The following is a 23827-nucleotide window of genomic DNA, read 5'->3' on the forward strand; positions in this document are numbered from 1 at the left end:
GACTGAGTACAACTTGAGCGTCTTGCTGAGGGGCCCACCAGTGGCAACTTGGCAGTGTTGGGGCTTAAACTAGCAACCTTCTGATTATAAATCAAGTATCTTAACCACTGAGCCACCACTGATCATTTAAGAACAGTTCAAAATCATTCTTAAATGTTCTGCTAAATACCAAAATTAAAAACTATAGATGCGTTAAATGATTTTGGAGAATGAAAAGTGTTCTAAATGTACTTCAGTTAGTATGTATTTCTGCTCCAAATACTATTCAGAGGTTTTGTTTTGGTTATGAAACAGACTGTTCTTGATCGCCAGCGCCTTTGTGTGAATCTTGTGATCAGAATGTCGCATTGGAAGGAGGAATAAGCAAAGTATTCTGCATCGGACTGATTCTGATTCATTGTCTGATTCATTGGGGGGGGGGGGGGGTTGGAGCTGAAAAGATTCACGGTGGACTTTTGAAGCAATTTCATACCTAAAGCATCTGCTATCTCATCCGTTCCAGATGTCAGTGCTTTGCTGTGAGATTGTAATGGGGCTTTTGCCACTGGACCAGCCCTGCTCTGTGGTGCAAAGCCAGCTGTGGCACCCCAAACTCTTCCTGATGGGATGGCCAGTGCTTACATTTCACAGGGTTCTGCCCTTGCAGTCTGCCACAGGCTGGAACTACATCCATGGGAATTTTTATTTCGAATTCTTATCGGGATGAAACATAAATATGAAACCTGGGGATACTTTGGGCCAACACACAGAAACATGCAAATCACTGAACCGTGTGATTAGTAGTAATAGCATCCAGAGGGATGTGTTTGTGCGAGCGCACTCCAGAGTCTTGCCAGAAGCACTTCAGTGCCGTGTTTATTACACTCCAGCTGTATTTGTGTTTGTGTAACAAATAAAGAGAATATTCTTTGCCTCGTCAGTATCAGAGACAGTTTCTGGGCCGAAGGCCAGACTGCTGGCTTTGGTTGACCATTGTCTGGCAGGTGTTATTAGATCTTCAAAAAATGTCCAGGGATTTTTAATGATCATCAACGCATCAGAAATCACACGTGTCCAGGAAAAGGTCAGCAGGTGCAGGCCCTTCACGCACACCACGTCATTAGTGTTATCTGTTATCTTTTGCACATAATTCCATATTTATTGCCATTAAATTATGTCATTTACTGAAAACACTATCATGTTCCTGCGATTTTTACAAGAATGATGTTAGTGGAGAGTTCTGCATATTAATGCGATAATCCACATCTTACACACTTTTCATTTTCTATTCCAGGATGTGGCAGTTGGCCTGACATCATAAAGCATTTCATTCTTGGCCAGTATTGCCCAAAAAATCCCTCCTCGATATTCAGTGCAGGAGAGAGAGAGAGTAAGGTGAAACCTAGTCAGAGCCCTAGCCAAGCAAAACACAAGTGGAGGGTCCACCACCCAGCCTGTGCTTTCCAGCTCTGCTGCAGCTCCACATGGGGACGTTGGGTACATCTGAACATTCTCCTGGGTGCTACTCCTAAAATCAGCCATTACGAGACAAACCACAGAAACTACGTTCATGTAAGCAGCAAATGGGACCTTCCAACAATGGCCCCGTAAGCGTGCTTGACGGCACTGTGGTTGGCTCTGGTGGAGGGTAAGGGATTGATGACTCCAGGGGTCAGATGGAGGAAAAGGGTCAGAAAGCAAACCTCTGTGTCTCTCTCATGGAAGAGGAGCTTCATTAGCTGTTCATAACAGGAATGAGCATTTATACCTGGCTCCTTAAAAGACCCCTCTTGGAGACCCAGCTCTGAATGTCACACTGATTTGGCCTTCCTTATGCGTGCTGTATCTTGAGGAAGATGAAACTCTCTCATCTCTGGTGGGCTTGAGTGGTTGAGTAAATGTGTTGTTCATCACCCACAGTGCAGTTCAGCAAAAAGAGGAGAACCCGACACTCAAAGCCAAGAGAAACAAAACACTGGCAGATGACAGTACCTTAGCCTGCAAGGGCAGTTTGCAGGACATCTCTTCTGATCTGAAACTGTAGCTGTGTGGTCTGGTGTTATTACTGCTTGAAGACACAGATTGTGAATTTACTGCAGTGATGAGACCTGAGTGATTTAAATTGATCAGATGTTTACATATTTCTATAAAGTTTGGCAGTGCAGTTGGAGCTTGAGGGAATGCTCTGTTATGAATCAGAGTGATTTTGAAAGATTAGCTGTGAGAGCCAGCTTTATTTCTTGAGTATATTTTTTTGAGCATATGATGAACATTTTCCTTTAGTTTCTTTAGGACTTAGGGGTTTTTACCCCATTTGTAACTCTTTCTCTTTAGTTTGAATGCTGCAAGTAATATTTAAATGAATCTGAACTGAAACAAACAGATTTTTAAAAGAATAACTTAACAAACATGAATACCAGTGCAAATTATCCATATGAGAAGAAGTCAGCTGTATATCGATACCTTGATGCTAACTGCTCTGCAAAGACTCCCAATCATTGTTAACTAGCTTTGCTAACATTTGGAGCTGAACAGTCATTTGAATATTGACTTATTCTCTCCGGTTTGTTTATACTTCTGGGTTTCACTTTGTTGGCTTTTTCTTTCCTTTAATTAACACATTTTTTCTTCTCTTTTTTTCAGGTCCCCCTGGACCAAAAGGTGAGAAGGGGGACCCGGGGCCTTTAGGTCCATTCGGACTGCCTGGCCTGACAGGCCTAAGAGGTAAAATACCACACACACACACACACACACACACACATTAAACACACACACACACACACATTAAACACCCAGCACTGCTGTCAGCTGCATTTAGTGATGCATAGATACCATACTGATGATCCCTGCACATCCCTTCACATCACTCTTGGAGAGGAGACTCCCATCAGTGTGGGATGACTTGATACTCGTGTTTTCCAAGGTTATGTAGCACTGCCTAGGGCTCAGCCACACATTCTACATGTGTAGAAAAACACATGCTTTTACTGTATACTGCATGCTCTAGCCTGCATCACCACGCAAACGCACAACCAAACAGAAATTCACGCACACACGTCCACACACACACACACACACACACACACACACACACACACACACACACACACACACAAATAGACTTTTTTTGTCACAAATCGGAGAGGCATTTTCCGGTTTCATGAGAGTCAGTGAAATAAACCGATGACTGATGGTGTGTTTGCGCGCGCGCGCGCGTTTTCTCAGGAGTACAAGGAGAGAAGGGCATGCAGGGTGCACGAGGGCTTACTGGTCCTAGTGGCAGTGACGGTCAACATGGGGATAAAGGAGATATTGGACCACAGGGACCGAAAGGTTGGTGCTGACACGCAGATGCACATAGAATACTCAGGAAGAGATACCTTCCGCTCCTCTAGCTATCGTCTCCCTGCAATTCTGCTTTTATCAGTGTTAGAGAAGTATAACCCTCACCCTCTAATCTTTCTCTCTCTCACGGTCATTCTTTTGAACCATCTCTTTCTCTCCATCTCTGTCCTTCTTCTTCCAGGTTGTAGGGCAGCGATGGTTACCACGTCTATTCTCATCCTTTCCATCTCGTTCTTCCTTTGTTCTTTTGCTTTTACGAGCCATTCTTGTCCTGCACTTCCCTGCCTTCACACTCTTTTTTTTTTCTTTTTGCGCTGCAAGGCTTAAGTTCATTGTGCACCAACTCACCTGCACCCCCCCCCCCCAAAAAAAAGACAGTTCCTCCTCTCCTCTCCCTTCTGAACAGTGCAAAGAAATCACTTTCCCCACCTCTTCTGTTATTAGATCTCAAAGGCCTTGTTTGGAGAATCAGATCATCTTCTTGCTCTCTCAATATGATCCTGGTTTTGTGGCTTCACCTCTGCGTTGACTGTGGTCTTTCACAATGGATCCATTATGTTTGCACAGGTCCAGAGTGCTCTTAGGACACAGATGGGCTACTTCAGTTTGGTTTGGCTGATCTATCTTTCTATCTATCTCTCTCTGTCTCTCTCATGAACTAACCCATTACGACCACATCACGTGTGCTGCATACTCAAGACATGGCAAAAGCTGGTCTGAAACATTCAAAACATACAATATTACAATATTGTAACAATGTTGTGAGACTACATATAAATACTAAATGTGCTATATTTTAGATTTAAATATTTTGCGCAGTCCATTTAGCACATGCTAAATGTGCTATATTTTATGTTTAAATAGTTTGCACCTACATTGTGGGTGTCGAAAACATTCATTTTCTTCCTCCACTAATTTTTTCCACCACTCTCACTCACTCACTCACTCACTCACTCACTCTCTCTCTCTCAATGCCTTCCTCCCTTCCAATCTTCATCATTATGAAGGCTTTGCTAAGTATTAGCCTTTACTGACCTGCTAATTATATGTGCATGCAACGCACAACCAAAATATATAAATCTGTATCTGCCTAAGGCCTCGTTATTTTGTGGTAACATAACCTGTTTTTGTTTTACTTCTGTGTAAATCATTACAATGAAGCAAACTAAACTGTCAGTATGAGAGAGGTTTTACAGTTTATGGCACAAGCAAACAATCTCATTTTAATCTAATTTTAGCACTTTTGGTTCTGTTACAGACTACTGAGCACACGCAGCCCCATAGCTGCTCAGCATATTTAGTCAGGGATAGCCCTTCTAGAACATTCACCATAGCTACATATTTATTCAGGGACAACCCTTCTAGAACATTCACCATAACTGTATTCAGTAAGGAAAAGCCCTTCTAGAACATTCACCATAGCTGCGTACTTAGTCAGGGACAGCCCTTCTAGAACATTCACCATAGCTACATATTTATTCAGGGACAACCCTTCTAGAACATTCACCATAACTGTATTCAGTAAGGAAAAGCCCTTCTAGAACATTCACCATAGCTGCGTACTTAGTCAGGGACAGCCCTTCTAGAACATTCACCATAGCTACATATTTATTCAGGGACAACCCTTCTAGAACATTCACCATAACTGTATTCAGTAAGGAAAAGCCCTTCTAGAACATTCACCATAGCTACATATTCAGTCAGGTAGGTTACAGTGCTTGTTGGGGGAAAAAAAATTTGCTTCCAGTTCAAATTTAGGACCCCAATATATCACAGGGCCAGTAATGACGTTCCAGTTAGAAAAATGGCTTGGAATTCTCTGTGGAAAGTTAGGCTTGTTTGAAGGCTATTTTCAACAAGTTAAATCATTTTCTCACTGGTTTCATTAGCCAAGGTGGCTTTTTCTTTTGGGACATTCTGAGTGTTGGAGGGCTGGACTGAGCTGAAGCTGACGGTGTCCTCTGGCCTGCATGAGGAGCAGAGCTATCTGGTTCCAGACTCGCTGAAGAACACTGGCTTTCATTAGGCCTGGAAGCTGGAAAATTGCGGTTGTTTTCAAAGCCATGTGACGCATGAACAGAACTTCCCTGCTCAAGTTAGTCTGTTAGGAAGCAGAACAAAAAAATGCAAAGTGATTGTTCTCATCTCATGAAGTATTCTAAGTAAGGGGTGTCATGACTCTCTAACACATGATCAAGCTGATCAAGGTTCATCAGAATGTTATAACCAAGGTTTGTTAAATTAGGCTTGAAAAACTCTGCAGAAGGGCTGGATCTTGTCAAGTATAAGCATCATAATTATAGTGGTCTATAGATCAGACACTTTTAGAATGTGGAATGAACAACTACAATCTACCATGTGCCTTGGTTCAAGTGTTATATTTGAGGTGGGGTTTTTTTGGGGGGTGGGGGTGGGGAGGGGCTCTCACTCTAGCTTGGGCCAATGAAAACGCTGATATGCAGGACCTGAAAGGACAAGGCTTTGATTACAGGGTCCTCGGCATCTTTGGCGCTGAGTAGTATGTTTGAAGTTCTCAGTGGATCTGGGCCCACTGACTGAAATACACATAGCCTGTGCTTGCTTTGGTCCAGCCTTTTCAAATTAAAGAAAGAGAGAGATGTGTGTGGGAACTGTGTATTATAAAAGATTGTAATGTTCAAATTCAGTTCCTTTCAACTCACTAAACTACTGCATTTTGGTAAAACAATTTTCAAACACATTCATACTACTCTGTTCCACCCCAACTAAGTCTCTCTCTCTCTTTCTCTCTCTCTCTCTCTCACTCTGTGGCCATTGTAAACCACAGGCAGAAGTATAGAGTTTGCTTCCAATACTGGTTTTCTGGTTTTCCCACCCAAACCCACCTGTGGCTGAGAGAACATAACCACAGTAAGAGCTGCAGTTCTCCTGCAGACCTCAGAGGTGTGTGTGCTACAGTCAAAGACAGGCATGGGCAGTAGGCTGCTTTTTACTCATTTGCTCACTGTAGCCTATTATTGTGTAGGCATCCCAGGCGACATCCAATTTATAATAATTCAGACTGAACAGGACCGACCAAACTGAACCGTTCAGCCCAACGCTGAACCGCATTACCTAAGACTATATTTATTGAGCAATGTCTTTAGAAAAGTCTAACTGATTTAGATTTGAACTCCTTCATGAAAAATTGTTTTCGAGTAGTCCAGTGAATAAGTGTATGCTAGAAATTATGTCCTTACTCAAACACAGTAAAAATAATTGATTTAAAAAGCTGTGTATTGAGGCGACGAAGAGCGCGTCCCTCAGCCGCACTGCCTGTCCTACTGGAATTGGGCTCCTCCAGGCCTTCTCCGGGAGTTGAATGGGGTGTATGAAGGGACCCCCCCCAGGCCCTGTGGCATGTATGAGCACAAAGTGTTTCACTGTTAACGATAAATGTTTCACAGTCTCTGTCCCCTGCTCTCATCATGTTTCCAAAACTGAAATGTGTGTCCGCCCACACACGCACACACACGCGCACACACACACACACACACACACACACACACACACACACACACACGTGCACGCACGCGCACTGTATTAAAGCTTTGATTAAGTACAGCTCTACTCATTTTACCTTTCAGGCCAGAGAGGAGAGAGGGGTTTCAAAGGAGAGAAGGGCGATCAAGGAGACCAAGGAGTCACGACAGGTACGACCCTTAACCATTACTCTCACGCACGTGGGTGTTCCCCATGACACACTCCCTCTCGCCAGCTCCCTGCATGTCTCCCCAAAGGTCCTGAGCTGGCCCTGGCTGCCCTGAGCTATAAGACACCCAGGATCCTGTGTGTCTCCTTCAGCTCTGACTACCGCCACTCTGGTAAGCGGAGTCATGCTCGAGCCAGCCCAGGACGTCACGTGCATACGCAGCGTTTTTTCTGCTCTTTTTTCCCCCCATAAACAATGCTTGAAATGTAGCTCTGCGATGGCTTTCTCCACTCGCACCCCCAGGAACAGTACTTACTATCATCTTCAGCTAAAATGGGGTTTAAGTCCCACCTTTGACAGGTTATTTACTTCAATCAGGCCCCAATTTTCAAGCAGACAGGAGATGAGAGGAACTAGCTTGTGGTTTTCTGCTAAAAGGTGGACTTTTCTTTGGATTGCATCAGTGGAGTGAGCATTTGAACAGGCTTGAGAAGTTGCAACAAATCGGTGGAAGGATGTGTCTGTTACATGAGACAAACGTGCAAGCAGACTCAAAGAGGGCAGTTTATTTATTTATTTGTATGTTTATATATTGGTCTGAAATGGAAGGCAGGTTTATGTGTGCGTGTAATGGAGTGTATGAGACGGGAGTGTGCTAGAAGGCAATGTGTGGATGGCTGGTGTTTAGATGGAGTGTGTACAAGGTAGCATGGTAAATGATAAGTGTGGGTTTGTCAAGGAGCATGCAAAAGCTACGAGGGAGTAGCTTGCGTCAGGCAGACTTTTTGGTAGTGTCTTTCTTAGTTCTTTGTGCTCCATCAGCCATCCATCTGTGTCATCCCCCTCTATCCATTTCACTCTCTCGCTCTCACACACAGACACTTCACACACAACAACCATGTCTTGACCCAAGCATGGGATAAAGAACTAGAACCAGAGCAAAAGGCTACTGGTAAACCATAGTTCTCTGAAAAGGCATTAGGCTCTTCAAAAAGACTTTTATGCAGGAGCAGTGGTAACACACTGTTGGGCATCTTAGATAACAATACCCAAGAATATCTGCGTCAGCAAGCCAGTGAAAGGATGCTACCACCAGCATGCTGACTAGATAATGTGAATATCACCGCAGAACCAGAAACAGATGGTGAACAGACTTGAGGCCAAGTAGCACATAAACTAACAGTCCCTGTTCCTCATCTGGCCTTCCCTCCACCAATCCCCTTCTCCCTTCCCCTCCTCTTAGCAACATCTAGCCAATGAAGTGAGAGAACACCTTCTATGATGATCAGAATTTTGGGACATGAAAAAGTGGAAGGTGAAAAACCAAAGAGTAACAGCAACATTCGGCTAGCTGCACATCTTCATCGAATGCTGTCCTGGGTCTCCTTTTCCTGTTCTCTGTTTCTACCTGCTACCTCCTCAACCTTCCTCTCTGCTCTTCCATTCCACTCCATGATGGCGGGGGGGTCAGTGAGAGAGTGCTAACAGCTACATTCTAGAGGATGAAGCTTTAATCTGGGAACCAACAACGTGCATCAGGTATGTGCAGGAGGTGTCGTGTGCAACCTGGCACGATCGTAATTACAGCCGCAGGTTGTAAAAAGCTGGCAGTTGAAAGCTCTGGCTATGCGACTGGGAGAACTTTGATGCTTCATACAGAGAAACATAAAAAATAAATGCACATAAATAACACACACACATGCACGCTTGTACCGCTGAACAACCCAGGGTGTGGTGTGAAGGTTAAGGGCTTTTGTGTGTACCTTATATGACAATGGACAATGGACAATGACATTATGAAAAAGAAAATCACTCACGTTATTCACCTTATTATTCCTGGGAGATCTCTCTGTTGAACTATGGCCTTTCTTCTATCTTACTGTTACAGAATTAGAGTTGTTAAATGAAGTGGTGTGAGTGTCCTCTTATTGATCACCAACAGGGCACAGCAGACACTTGGAGAAGTGGGTGGCTGGTTTGGAGTGGCGTTGGTGCTGGGTTTAAAAGCATCTCCCCAAGCAAAGACAGGGAGTTTTCCCAAAGAGTAAATCAACACAGCCATTAGTAGATGACAGTTGGCCAGAATGACATCAGCCCTGGTGAAATGAAATCAGAATTGGTCTGATTGAGTTTTTTTGATTAAAGTACTCTGGCAATGTAGTCCTTGGCCCAATCTAATGCCAGTACAGGAATTTATATTGCTACAAACCCAAGGATAGGGTTTAACTGGTGAAATGATGGTTATAGTCTAGAAAATGAGATGGTGTTACCAGGGTATGAAATTACTGACTGTATACACATGGAGAAAACAATGACTTGTGGGGCAGATAAAGCATTTCCTGTAGAGAAAGAGAGAGAGAGAGAGAGAGAGAGAGAGAGAAACAAAGAAATCAAGATAAAGCCCATAGAGCAGTGTCTTGAATTAAATACTTAGCAATGTTGTGTTTGATTCACTCCTTCAGCAGAGAAAAGGACATGGAGGCAGAAATCACTGCAGAAAAACTGAAGACTGCTGCTTTGAACATGAAGTCTTTGTGCAACACTACGATAGGCCCTCTCGTTGGTCCTTGGTCACTGATCATTGCACGTTGCTCTTTGGTCATTGATTTGGCTCAAGTTGATTCACTCAGGTTCTTAGTGCTCCGGAGATGATCCCTTTTTAATGGGGTGCTTTTTTTTTTAAAAAAAAAAAAAGAAAGTTCCTGTGACAGGGATCATGCGAGAGCCTGGGACATTTCCGCACTCACCTGTAATGACTCTCTTAGGGATTTGTTTACATCTTCAGTCCCCACTGAGTGTTCCTCATCTAGTATGTTTGTGTGATATACTGTGCGATAAAGTAAACCAATTGCTTCTCAGTTGGAGTAAATATCTCCAATTCTAGACAATATACAGGTAGGGGTGGGTGGGTGTGTGTGTGTGTATGTATGTGTTGGAAGGGACTGACTTGCATTCAAGTCCTGAGTCAAGCCAAATGTATTATTATCCCTGAGCATGTACAGCAGGGAGGAGACAAAAGGCCTGAGCTTACCCTGCATCTGTGTATTCAGTCTACTTGTTAATGTTAATAGCCAAATGCATGTTAAACTATTTAAAACTGTTAAAATAGAGCTTCTGACTTCAAAATGAAATTATCCGTCCGGTTTAGCAGGCATGTTTTGACTGGTTTGTGGCATGTAAACAGGAAGAGAGCAGTTTGTTCTGCACAGCCGGTGGCAGCTCCTCATACTTTCTATCTCTCCATTTCAGCAACACACGGTAAACAAAGTACTGAGAGGCCTTCTCAGTCACAAATTATGGGATCAATATCCTCCAATTATTTCACCTGAAAGGTGCTCGTGTGTCCCAGACCTACACATGGATCTAATCAGAAGGATACAAATGGCTTCTGCAGCCAGGGATTGCACGACATCTGTTCCACGTTTAGGACATGCTCTGCAGCTGGCCCGTTCCACATTCAGGAGATGTTCCTCCAACTCTGCGGCCAGGCTGTCACATTCATCTGTGTTATGTCATTTTATATTAAGCTCATCATCAAGTTAAAACACACAGTACTTGCTGACAGTTGGAGTGAAGCACTGTCTTACTGCTCATTACAGCGACTCAGCAATTTCAGCAGTCTCTTATGGTTATGTACCTGACAAACATAATAGAAATATAAGCAATATATAACAAACACCATGATGCAGCAGTGTGGCCTTGGAACAGTTGACATGATTCTGCTATTAACATTTACATTTACGGCATTTAGCAGACACTCTTATCCAGAGTGACTTACAAAAGTTCTTTGTTATTTACTCATAGAATATATCCGAATACAGTATAGTAGGTTAGAATCAGACATACCAATGAACTAGAATACTGTACAATACAGGGATGAATGCTGATACCTAGAAGTACAAAATACATAAAGTCTATCTTAAACAACGATAAGTGCAATAAACATTAAGTGCTAGAGTTTGTTAAACAACATAAACAACAGCCTACAAGAAGTACTAATTTAGTCAGCCAATATGGGAGCAGTGTCAGTTGTTCTTTAAATATTCTGCAAATAGATGGGTCTTCAGCCTGTGTTTGAAGACTGCAAGGGACTCTGCTGTCCGGACAGCAAGTGGGAGTTCAATCCACCATCTTGGAGCCAGGACAGAAAATAGTCTCGATGCTTGTCGTCCATGAGACCTGAAGCAAGGTATTTCAAGCTGAGCCATACTTGAGGTTCGAAGTACTCTAGGTACGGATCGGGCTTTGACCATTGACCTCATGTATGAAGGGGCTGGTCCATTTTTTGCTTTGTAGGCCAGCACCAAGGTTTTAAATCTAATGTGTACAGCTACAGGGAGCCAATAGAGTGAGCGCAGCAGTGAAGTAACATGGATGAACATCGGAAGATTGAAAACCAGTCGTGCTGCTGCATTCTGGACAAGTTGTAGAGGTTTGATGGCTCTTAGAGGAAGACCAGCAAGTAGTGAGTTGCAGTAGTCTAGCTCTGAGATCACAAGAGACTGCACAAGTACCTGGGTAGCTTCCTGCGAGAAAAAGGGTCGAATCCTTCGTATGTTACAAAGGAGAAATCTGCAAGACCGGGTTAGATTATAAACACAAGTTGAGAACAACAACTGCTTGTCCAAAGTTACGCCCAGGCTACGGGCAGCTTTGGATGGTGATACCAGGGAGTTCTCAAAGGAAACAGTGAGGTCATGGTAAGGGTTAGGAGTTTCTGGGCTGTACAGAAGCTCAGTTTTACTGGGATTGAGGTTCAAGTGGTGGGCTGTCATCTATGATACAATGTCAGTGAAGCATGCTGATATACGTCTGGAGACCTGCATGTCTGAGGGTGGAAAAGAAAGAAATAATTTGGTGTCATCAGCATAGCCGTGGTAGGAGAAGCCATGAGAAGATATTACATCACCAAGTGAACGAGTATACAAAGAGAAGAGAAGGGGGCCCAATACTGAGCCCTGTGGAACACCAGCGGAGAGTCTGTATGGTTTGGATGTGGATCCTCTCCATGTCACCTGATAGGATCGTCCCTCCAGATAGGACTGAAACCATCTCCTTGCAGAGCCAGTGACACCAAGGCTGGAGAGAACAGAGGAGAATGTTGTGGTTTACTGTGTGAAAGGCTGCCAAAAGGTCCAGCCGAATCAAGACAGATGACAGTTTGGCAGCTTTAGCAGCATGAAGTTTCTCTGTCACTGCTATTAACGTTCTCTGATGGCCTTAGCTTACCTTCAGAAAAGCTTGGAGACACTGAGGAATAAATTAAGGAAGCTATTTTCTTTATTTTTACACAAATAAATGTCTTTACACACACACACACACACACACACACGCAAACGCGCACACACAATCACCGAGAGAAACTTCAAAGATTTAATGGTTCTCTCAAGATACATGAAATGACCTGACTTTCAGGATTCTCCTTAAACACCCTCTACATTCTTCTTTAATTATATTGTCTCTCATTATATCTAATTTCTTTAATTATATATACATTGCAATATTCACCATTTATATAAATTGCTTGACAAGCATGAGATTATCATGCTGAACATATGTACTCTGACAGTGTTGATGGCCTGTGACATATTTTCATATATATACAGTACATTTATCCACACACAAACCCAAGTCTACACCCAAAGTACCCTCACGCCCTCTTCATTTCATCCAAAGTAACCTTCAGACAGTCTGACATGGATGGATTGGTATGTGTATATGTGTACTGTACAAACATTACTGAAGCAGCCACTAAGTCCAGAGTCTTAATTTAAATGGGTGTGTCTGTATATATTCAGACTCAGACTGGTATGGGTGTATCGCAGTTAGCTGCAATTACTGTACATGTAGGTCTTTCATCTGGAGGCACTCTGGTGAAATGTGCCTTTAATAATGTAAGCGTCTGTCTGTCTGTCTGTCTGTCTGTCTGTCTGTCTTTCAGTCGAGGAGGCACTGGTGCGTTTGGTGAACGGCTTGGGGCCTCATGAAGGCCGGGTGGAGGTGTACCATGAGCATCGCTGGGGGACTGTGTGTGACGATGTGTGGGACAAGAAAGATGGAGACGTGGTGTGCAGGATGCTGGGATACCGTGGAGCACAGGAGATCCACAAAACGGGACACTTCGGACAAGGCACGATGCCCCCCCCACACACACACGCACACACACCTTGAGATGTGTAGACAGAAAAAGAGAACATCTATAATACTTCCCATAACCGTTTTAAGACAGCTACTTATGCAGTCAAAATCAATGGCAATTAAAGCTCACTGTCTGTGAAGACATAGCACCTAATCTCACTCTTACTAAGAGCCCAGTTTGTTGTAGGAAAGTGTCTCGGTTAACATGATGGCCTCCAGCCGAACCAAGCCAATGGCAAGTGATATCACAATCAGAGTTTCCTGGCAACCTAAACGGAATGCCTTCTTACTTCATCGGCCATGCCTGATCGCAAACAAGGAAGCAAACTGGGCTGAGAGGCTCATGAGATCCTACATGGCTAAACACAGCGGCAACTTTATTTGCTAAAAAACTGGAACACTGTCCTGGAACTCAGCATGACCACACATATTTGTTTTCACAGTTGTTTTATGGCATATATAGAGGGCATGTCAATACTGGGATATATAGGAGATTATATATATATAAATTGATGAGGAAGAGAAATTGTAATCTGGTGCCTCCCAACGTTCATACACAACTGTAATCCAGTTTCCACCAGAACTTTTTTATCAGACACTTAGCTGAGTCTAGCATGACAAGGTCTATAGAAGAAAAGACCAGTATGCTTTTGTGAAAACATGGTCCACTTAAATAATTTAGGAGAGGCTGTAGGTCAATGTTAACATATGGATGTATTTGGGGGGGCAGAAAAAAAAAGCTGTTATGATGAAAGTTTAGTCCCCAATTTTGTTCAAAGGTTTTGAATGGGGAGAGCTTTCAGAATGAGGTCAGCGTAAGATATCACAAGCGGCTGAATTCAGTGCTTGGAATTCAGAAGCAGCTCATCTATTCCATTTAAAAGGGTATTCTGTATTCAGGTTTTCAAAATAGCCTTTAAAATTGGCCTGTTATTTCAGCACAAACCCTGGAATCATCTTTTGTCCAACCTGTTAGAATCACATGCATACAGTACAAGGCAGGATTTGAATGATTTGAATGCAGGAAAAAAATATTTTGCCTTCACACATGGACTATTCACTGTGTGAGTGTGTGTGTTTTAAATAAAAGAGAGAAAGAAGAAGCTGTATGTGTATGAGTGGGATCATCTCACCATCTCTCACGTGCACTCACACACCCACACGTCTTTGAAGAGTGTATATGATTTTGAATCATGTCAGGGCAATTTAAAGCTACTCAGGCTCCAGTAAGATTGATGAGCTGACTCATTTGAGTCTCACTGGTCTTTCATCATTCTCATCTTGCTCTCTCCTCATCTCACTGTCGCTCATTCTCTCTTGACTCTGCTCCACCACTCAGTCAGGAACATCTGTAGGTCCCCAGCCACTGTGCTGAAGAGCTCTACACTTTCAAACTATTTCAGAGGTTGAAAGATAGCAAGCGTAGGAAAACCAAGCGTCAACATTCACAGAGCCAAGTTAGAGCCGTGTCCGATGTGTCCAGCATATTACTTTAACTTCGCATCTTTGTCTAATCTAAACTATCAGATCTAATCTAAAATACATTTCAAAACCAAACGGTGAGAGTTTGAGATATACAGGGGCCAGAATAACTGCTCAAAGTACTTTTAAGCTTCCCGTTATAATAGGCCATTCCATCCATCATCCTACTGCAGGTGTAGAACATCTTAATTCAGGTGAGATGCAAGGCTATGATTACCGCTGGAGTTATTGATAAGTACAATTCTGATAATTTATTATTTATTATAGTTATTGATAAGTAAAATGTTGATAATGGGTATTCTGTATGGGTAGCCCAATGATTACAGTAAATTTTATAGCACAGTGGGCCTGATATTTTTATTTAGAAAATTGGGAGTTAGTTAGACTCTTTGGGTTTTAAGATGCATTGCACTCAAAGGGTGCCAAGGCTGTGGGAAGGTGTGGGACTGTTTTGAAGGGGATTTGTTTGAGAAACCGCGGAAAGTTGAAATTGAGTCATTGCTCGAACACATGGAACTGAATGTTTCGCCATTGTCTCATTTTTTAAATAAATAAACCGCAGTCTCACAAAAAGAGAAATTCATGAGGGAAGGTGGGAGACAGAGAGGGGAGAAGAGGGGTGAGTGAGGGGTGAGTGAGGGGAAGAGTGGGGGTGAGTGAGGGGTGAGTGAGGGGTGAGTGAGGGGAAGAGTGAGGGGAAGAGTGGGGGTGAGTGAGGGGAAGAGTGGGGGGTGAGTGAGGGGTGAGTGGGGGTGAGTGAGGGGTGAGTGAGGGGAAGAGTGGGGGTGAGTGAGGGGTGAGTGGGGGTGAGTGAGGGGTGAGTGAGGGGAAGAGTGAGGGGAAGAGTGAGGGGTGAGTGAGGGGAAGAGTGAGGGGAAGAGTGGGGGTGAGTGAGGGGAAGAGTGAGGGGAAGAGTGAGGGGAAGAGTGGGGGTGAGTGAGGGGTGAGTGAGGGGAAGAGTGAGGGGTGAGTGAGGGGAAGAGTGAGGGGAAGAGTGAGGGGAAGAGTGAGGGGTGAGTGAGGGGAAGAGTGGGGGTGAGTGAGGGGAAGAGTGAGGGGAAGAGTGAGGGGAAGAGTGAGGGGTGAGTGAGGGGAAGAGTGGGGGTGAGTGAGGGGTGAGTGAGGGGAAGAGTGAGGGGAAGAGTGAGGGGTGAGTGAGGGGAAGAGTGAGGGGAAGAGTGAGGGCAGAGTCAGTCTTCATAACAGCCGTGTTGAAGAGAAAAACAAGGTGGTAAATGCACCTTTATGCATGCAGACACACACACACACACACACACACACATCCCTGGATCTGAGCCTCACTCTCTCCGTTGTTGTAAGACAAGACCCTGTAACTGCTGGTGCACAGTGTGACTTGGAAGAGGACTTCAGCAGGACTTTACAGCGTTGGTATTTGACTGTTTACTGTTAAACCCAAAACAGCAGTGCAGATCCTTTATACTGTACACTTATCCGAGAGTTTGATTACTGCTCATGACTCGGGCGAAACACTCAGAGTCCCAGCCGCATCATGTGCTGTCTGCGGTTGGAACTGGCTTCAGCCGCGGTTCCAAAAGACGCAGCTTCACGCGCATCGGAGGAGAAAGACACAGCGGGCTGCTGAGTAATAACACACTGAGCTGCATTCCCACAATCATAAGGCCCTGGCTACGGCTTCCAAGATGTCTTCCAAGGAAAAGTTCGGACCGAGTACTGTACGGAAGCTCTGCAGCAGGAAATAAACCCATTTGGGTACCTGGACAACACAGACAGGCACAAACAGACTTAAGCCCACAGGGTTTGGAACTTTGCTGTGTATAATTGGAGAGGAAGGGGGAGAGAGAGAGAGAGAGAAAGAAAGAAAGAAAGAGAGAGAGAGAGAGAGATTGGCTGGGTGTGCACTGCAGGTACCTGGGTGTGCATCACAGGTGTTCACCCAGAGTGCTTGGTGGGGTGAGGCCACACTGTCCTCTGCCTGGACGCATTCTCCTCACACTTCCTCCCTCCAACATCTGAGTTCAGAGACAAAAAACATATTACAGATTTCAATTTTTTTTCTCCATCTATCACCATCTTTTTGTCTGCCACAGACCTCCTTAGATTCCCACCATTTCATGTGAGTTATGAGGCTGCTTCAGAGCTATTTATTCATAACTTATTAGCATACTTATATCACTAGCATACTATTAATAAGACTCTTCTCAAAGTAATTGGAAAAAAATGACTTACTTCATAAATTATCACCCTCTCCCTTTCAGCAATAATTCCATGTAGTGATCTAACCTTTCTGACTTTGAGATTTCTCTCTCTCTCTCTCTCTCTCTCTCTCTCTCTCTCTCTCTAGGTACGGGTCTGATTTGGATGGATGACGTTGCTTGCATTGGTACTGAGGACACCATTCATCAGTGCAAGTTTTCTGGATGGGGCAAAACCAACTGTGGTCATGTGGAAGATGCAGGGGTGACTTGCAACACTTAAACCCCTCCCAGATTTCTGATGAACAGACTGACCCACCTACAGGACTGCAGCACAACATCTGATTGGCTGAGAGAGATTGAGGGAAAGTGCTGTGTCCCTCCAGGCCACCGTAGGCCTGACAGTTTCAAGAAAGCCTCATCTGGCAGGGCTGGGCTGGGAGGTCATAGAGTGCTCCCTTGGGGGAAAAGAACACCCTCCCTGGCACAGATTGTCATCATTCTAAATGCACACACAGCCAAAAGAGAAGCGCGTAGGACAAATATGCTGACATACTTACAGCCTTCTTCACAAAGGCAGGAGAAAACACCCTGAGTGATAATGAGCGTGAGTGAGTGAGTGAGTGAATGTGTGTTTACCTTTGAAAGCTCCACTGCCTTTATATTTGTTTTCAGTCTTTAACAAACAAATGACTTTTAATGCCCTCTTTTCTAAGTCACCTTATTTTGTTAAAGGACAGCCAGATATACACACACACACACACACACACACACACCACTTTACCTCAATAACACATACAGCAGTGGGGTGGCAATAGGGTGTGTGTGTGTGTGTGTGTGTGTGTGTGTGTGTTGGGTTTAAATAGCGAACATGATCATAACAGAGAGAGTTTATAGGCCAATTTTGTCAAAATGTTGATATAACACAGAGGACGTGTTTAAAGTCTTGCACAATATAAGGAAGCGATATACACAGTAAGTCTAATAAAGGGAAGAGATTAATGCTGGTTTACTTGAAGTTTAATGTGCCTTCAGTATTTCTATGATGTAATCAGTATTCGCCCTTAGAGGCGCTCCGTTTTCTATACACTTCGTCGACTGTCCAGATCCAAATTGTTCTAAGTGAAGATATGCAACTGCATTCAGCTTTGATTACAGTTTATGACAACCCCGCTCCCAGAGACTCTCTCTTCTCTCCCACAGTCTGGTGACCTAGATGAGCTGTGTCAGATCATATTCACACTCAGTCTCCACATCGGGGTGCATCTCTGGGAGGATGGGACGGGCAGCCCCAGTTTACAACACATTCCACATCACTTCTGGGTTAGTTATGAATGTAAGGAAACAGCCTGTTATGCTATTTCTGTCCACTGATGTAGGGAAGCAGTAAACCCCAAATAACACCATCAGTCAGGTTGAATATCCATAACTAACATGTTGATAGTAAATCGGAGCAATATAAACAACACAAGAGTTGCACAAGAGCCTGTTTTGTTGGAGTGCTGTTATGGATACCTATTGTCTGTGTGTGTGTGTCTGTGTGTGTGTAGATTTTAAACTGGCCTACACTTGACTCTGTCCCATCCCCCCCACCCCCCCACCCCAAGTGCCTGTTTCCACATCAGTATTCCCGAAGAGAATGATCATGTATCAGACCTTTCACCAAAGACAACACACTGTGTTCCCATCCCAGCTGGGATTTTCTCTAGTCTCCCTCACACAGCCATTCATTAAGGGAAAAAAAAAAATTATTAGTATTATTTTGTCAACATTCTATCTCTGAGGATCATGGCACATCATTCCTTAACTGGATACTAGCAAACGTGCTTTAAAAACTAATATTTCCCTTCCACAGTAGCTAAAATACCAGCTAAGCTCAAACACTCAAGCACTTCTTTTTATTTAATTTTGAATGTGTAGCATTTTTTTCTATACCTAACTGCAGAGGGTTTCAGTGTTTCTAACAAACCACAAGTATGTAATATTGAGCATATCGTATCTTACCTGACCTCGGTTAAAAACTTGTCTTTTTCTTTTGTACTTTAATCTTAACAGGTTTTGCTTTGGTACATTATTCTCCTTTATGTAGAAGGCAACACTGTCCTTATTAATGCCATTAGCACTATTGTGCTCAGCTTTTAAAGGCTCTGTTATAATGGTTATATCATCTAAGAATATGACTATTCTATCCAAGTTTACTGTTATTGGAAGAAGTTTGTATGCAAGTACATTTAAATGTTTAGTGCATTTATTGCAACGTTACATCCGTATGCCATTTGGATAATCAAGAATCCTTTAAAAATGTAGATTGATTTTGACTTAATTTTTGTTTTAATTACCATTAGGTTTTAACATCTGACTCTGTGCACTATGCAGTACATTCTGTATTAATGTAAATAATGACATAAATGATGCATCATGTGATGATATCAACATACCTGCACATATTGTAAATGTCAGAAACATTATAAACCATCTCAGAGAAACATATCTCAGAGAAAACACCTTGAATAAAATGTTTTTACCTTTTTCAGTTTTTGTCTACATATGACAAGAGAATAAAACTCTCTGCATGTTTCTGTGCAAACAGGTGGTTCCGATTCTTGCTAATGGACATGCTGTTATAGAGGCCCCGCCCACAGTGTGCTGCTGGGTAGAACAGGAAGCAGGTGGTTATGGAGCAGGAAATGAGGTGTCAAGGTCTTAACATCAGAGGAACTAGAATAGAGTGCTTCCACCTGCTCATACAGATAGAATTACTGTAGAGACTTACAACAGTCTGATGTGGTTCCACTGAAGAGTTTGGCCCAGCCAGGAACTCTGCAGACCCCAGGCTGTGTACATTTGCTAGGAATTTAGCAGAACAGTGCCAGAACATATAAAGTGCATTGAGCAAACCTGCAAAAATGCAGACGATACAATACAATAAGTATGACACAGTAAATGCAATACAAATACAGAGATCACATGCATTTCACATTAAGGGAAGGTCAGTTCCCTTAATGATGAAATCCAGTGAGCAAAACAACTGTCTAGGTCTGGCTAGGTCTGTACTAATAACCTGAGGGGAGGTTTTGATAGTTCCCTGGGGTCCATGGGGTGTTTCTGATACAGATAGTTCCCTGGGTGTGTGTAGAATCCATGTTTTTGTTGTTGTTTGTTTGTTTGTTTGTTTGTTTTTATACCAACAGGTTGGCTCTGGGTGTGTGTAGGGTCCATGGTGTGTTTCTGGCACAGCTAGTTCTCTGGGTGGTTGTAGGGTCCATGGTGTGTTTCTGGCACAGCTAGTTATCTGGGTGTGTGTAGGGTCCATGGTGTGTTTCTGGCACAGCTAGTTCTCTGGGTGTGTGTAGGGTCCATGGTGTGTTTCTGGCACAGCTAGTTCTCTGGGTGTGTGTAGGGTCCATGGTGTGTTTCTGGCACAGCTAGTTCTCTGGGTGGTTGTAGGGTCCATGGTGAGTTTCTGGCACAGCTAGTTCTCTGGGTGGTTGTAGGGTCCATGGTGAGTTTTGGTACTGATAGTTCTCTGGGGGCGGGGCAGGGGGGGAGCCCTGATGTTGTTAAGCTGTTGAACTGAGGGCTGAGAGTGTGCTGTCTGGCCTTAGAACAGGATCAACTGAACCTCAAAATTAAGGATGGAGTTGGATGTCACCTAGTCATATCTTTCCCTGGGGGACCTGTAGGACTGAGACAGGACCGAGAGTAGGGCTGAGAGGTGTTGGGTGTCTGCAACTTTTTCAGACAAAACATTTGCTGAACTGTTTTAATGATGGTTATTGTCTTCATCTTCTGTTAATCAGCATCATACATGTTGGACTTTATGGTAAGTGGGGGATTGTCATTTCAGATCATCACAGATTTGAGCCATATTATACAAAACTACACTTTCTCCACCTCTCACACAACACATTCAACACTTTTACTATTATACCCACCTGCTCTACCACATCATACGTGCTTTTTATTTCAGACTATAAAGAGACCTTCATTAGACAAGATGGATGATGCACATTCTTCACCCGACATCCAAGCATATCTGGGTTAGGTCAAGTCAAGGCGTTCTCCTTCTCTCTCTTGGCTGTGCTGAGGGGAATACACAGGCTCTTTATCCGAAAGATCTGTCACACTGTAAATATGCCATCAGATACGGAGAGACGGGAGTTGGGGTGATGAAGATGAAAGAGTTTCAGAGGGAGAGGACAACAGTGACTCTTTATTTGCTCTCAGACTGATAAAAGCTTTCATTAAATGATACTCTGTACTGTTTTCTTCCGTAGTCTCTCCATCTGAGACACAGCCTCTCCTAGTCTCACATATTCAAGCTAAAAGGCTTAACCTTTTAAACTCCAGACTTATTACTGCAGTATTGCCATGCCACTACTATCCTCTAGTCAGATCCTTGCACTCTTTCCCACGTTAAAATAAAATAGCACTGCCCTCTGCTGTCAACCAACGGTACTTCATGTTTCCCGCAGCCACCTGTACTGCAAAATGGCAACATAAATAAAAAAATACAACATAAATTATATACTAGTGCCCTCTACAGGGTGAAGGGAATGTCAGACATGTCTGGCTTAATCTTACCTTTATGTTTTGCACAAAACAAGAAATAACATCCCACCGGATTTATGGCTGAATTTTATAAAGTATGTAACCTTAAATGACATAACCTGAACAATATAACTACAGATGACACAGCGTTCACACTGACAAAACTGTAAGTGTTGAGCTGGTATGAGTTTGCAAAGAACAGCAGCATTACTGGAGTTTTTAACACAGTGTCACTGCTGGGCTGAAAGGGGTCTGCTACCCTAAAAGTATCCAGTAGGATATATGACAGTAGCAGTGTTCAGAATGAAGAGCCAGAACATGGGTGTAACAAACTTTCAACGGCAATAGATATAGATGTTGTATATAGATCTAGATATAGTATATAGTATATAGATATATATAGAATATAGTATATCGATATAGATATGGTATATATAGTATTTATAGTATATAGATATAGTACATACTTATAGATATAGTATATAGTATATAGCTATAGTATAGATACAGTATATAGTATATATAGTATATATAGATATAGAATATATAGTATATAGATATAGTATGTAATCTCTACCGTCATACCTAAAAGGCAGGTGTTTCTAATAAGGTGACTAACAAGTATATCACATTTTATTGAGCACACATCATACAGATGAGTTTTAGTTACTTCAAAGTAAAAATATTTTCCTTTATGGAGTTTTTGTTCTTTTCCCCTACCCACAGACCCCAAGACAGATGAGGTGGGTTTTACTGACTTTGTCTTTCATGTGCGGCGCAAGCAACTCCTCGAGCTTGGTCCTGCCAGCTCTTCAGGAGAAAAGAAGTTGCATCTGTCACAATGAACTCCTAACAGCTGCTTTCAATCAGGTAAAATCTAAGCTGGCACCAGTCTTCGATGACCTCACTTCCTGTTCGTAATTTCTCTCGGATATAAGGTCAGGTGTCTTGGGATCCCACCTACTCTGCTTCTAATTTAGTGTACGGAAAACACAAAATGATTTAAGGTCTGAAAGCCACACTCAGAGAGAGAAAAAAAAACAAAAAAAACACGCAGGCCAGCCCGAGATCCGCTACTCCACTGCAGGAACCCCTGCTGCAAAGTTTTGCATGTGCAACAAATCTTTGCATGTCAGGTGATGTTGGTAGTGGTAAAAGACTCTCTTGGCCTATTTGTAAATGCTGTTGCTCCTGCTCGAGGTAGAGTGTTAACCTCTGATGTGTTTTGTAGCTTTTGATTAACTTCTGCGAATAACTCCCCAGCTTTTCCGGGTTCACTCACGGCAACGCCATATCAGGAGCTGCGTGAAGACAGGGACGACCAAGGCTTGTGTGCGTAGGAACAGTTACAAAGCTCATCATTTCCGCCCCGAATTTAATATGGTATCTGAAATCCTCTTATTTCCTGATAGTCAATGCAAAGTGCATGCCAACTGTTGACCTTAGCAACAGAAGCAGGTGCACACATGACCACTTTTTACATGTGACTCACTCAAAGGGGGCCGTGGAAAGAGGGCGAGGGTGGGTCCCCTGTGTTGAAACCTCCAGCATGTAAACATCGGCGTGAAAGTCAGAGTGGAAATAAAGTCTTGTGCTATTGCCACAGCCAGCTTCGATTGCCCTGTGTTTACCTCTCACTTCTACAACGGGAAACCCCTCCACACACTCTTTCACTCTTGCGTGAGTGCGCACACACACTCACCCCTACCTTAAGATGTCTGAGTCTCTGGTAACAAACAAAAACATTTGGAGCTTTCCTGTTTTTGACACGTCTTTTGTTCTCTCTGGTTTTTTTAAAGGTCTTCGGGTTTCAGTATAACATGATGTTTCCATCTGATCATCAGACATCGTTGTGACATCTTCACAATACAACTGTGAATATTTTACACTCCACTACTGGCTGGCAAAATGGACAGCTCCTGCTAGACTAAACTGTGATGAACAGCAGAAAAAAAGCATCACAACTGCATCTCGTTTCCATGGCAAACCTACTAAACTAACTGGGACATAAAGGGACTTTTGGTTATGGGCCTCAATAATGAATATGTGCCAGGCTCAATTCAAAGTTCTTGATACATTTAGATGATGACGACGACTCAACCAGCACTGTGTCAAGCAGAAAGCTGCTTTATATCTACTAAGGCTATGAGCTAAGTAGACTCAGTAAAGCTAAGAGTCCTCTTACTGTGCCCATAACTATCTCAAATGTTTTTATGGATGTGCTCTAGAGTCCACAGTTGTGGACAACCATGTATCACTGAACTGAGTTGAGATCAAATGCAGTATTACTGCAATATTTTTGCAGAATGACTGCAAAACTAGTCACGGGGACTTTATGGTTGGGCAAAGGGGAAATCCCTACCTGTTAATGACTTAGTGTTGCTATAACAACGGCACCTCAGCTAAAAAAGGAACGACACAATGGTCTGATAATCAGTGATTGTAATAGATTTGCCTGTGGGTGCCGTCACACCCACAGCAATTTGTG

At 43.2% G+C, this 23827-nt stretch overlaps 1 protein-coding gene across 4 annotated transcripts in view; it reads left to right on the plus strand.

Moving 5' to 3' along the window:
* scara5 (scavenger receptor class A, member 5 (putative)) overlaps positions 1-19321 on the plus strand; it is a 43565-nt gene extending 24244 nt beyond the window's left edge. For all 4 annotated transcript variants that reach the window (XM_081695509.1, XM_027029807.3, XM_027029806.3 and 1 more), the window contains exons 6-10: positions 2623-2703; positions 3205-3312; positions 6930-6995; positions 12936-13124; positions 16938-19321. In XM_081695509.1, the coding sequence (XP_081551635.1) occupies positions 2623-2703; positions 3205-3312; positions 6930-6995; positions 12936-13124; positions 16938-17071 (578 nt within the window). In that variant the 3' untranslated portion in view covers positions 17072-19321. The remainder of the gene's footprint in view (positions 1-2622; positions 2704-3204; positions 3313-6929; positions 6996-12935; positions 13125-16937) is intronic.
* Positions 19322-23827: the final 4506 nt, after the last annotated feature.

The sequence above is a fragment of the Electrophorus electricus genome, chromosome 2 (genome assembly GCF_041902795.1).
Source record: "Electrophorus electricus isolate QZ-2024a chromosome 2, ASM4190279v1, whole genome shotgun sequence".
Classification (NCBI taxonomy): Eukaryota; Metazoa; Chordata; class Actinopteri; order Gymnotiformes; family Gymnotidae; genus Electrophorus; species Electrophorus electricus.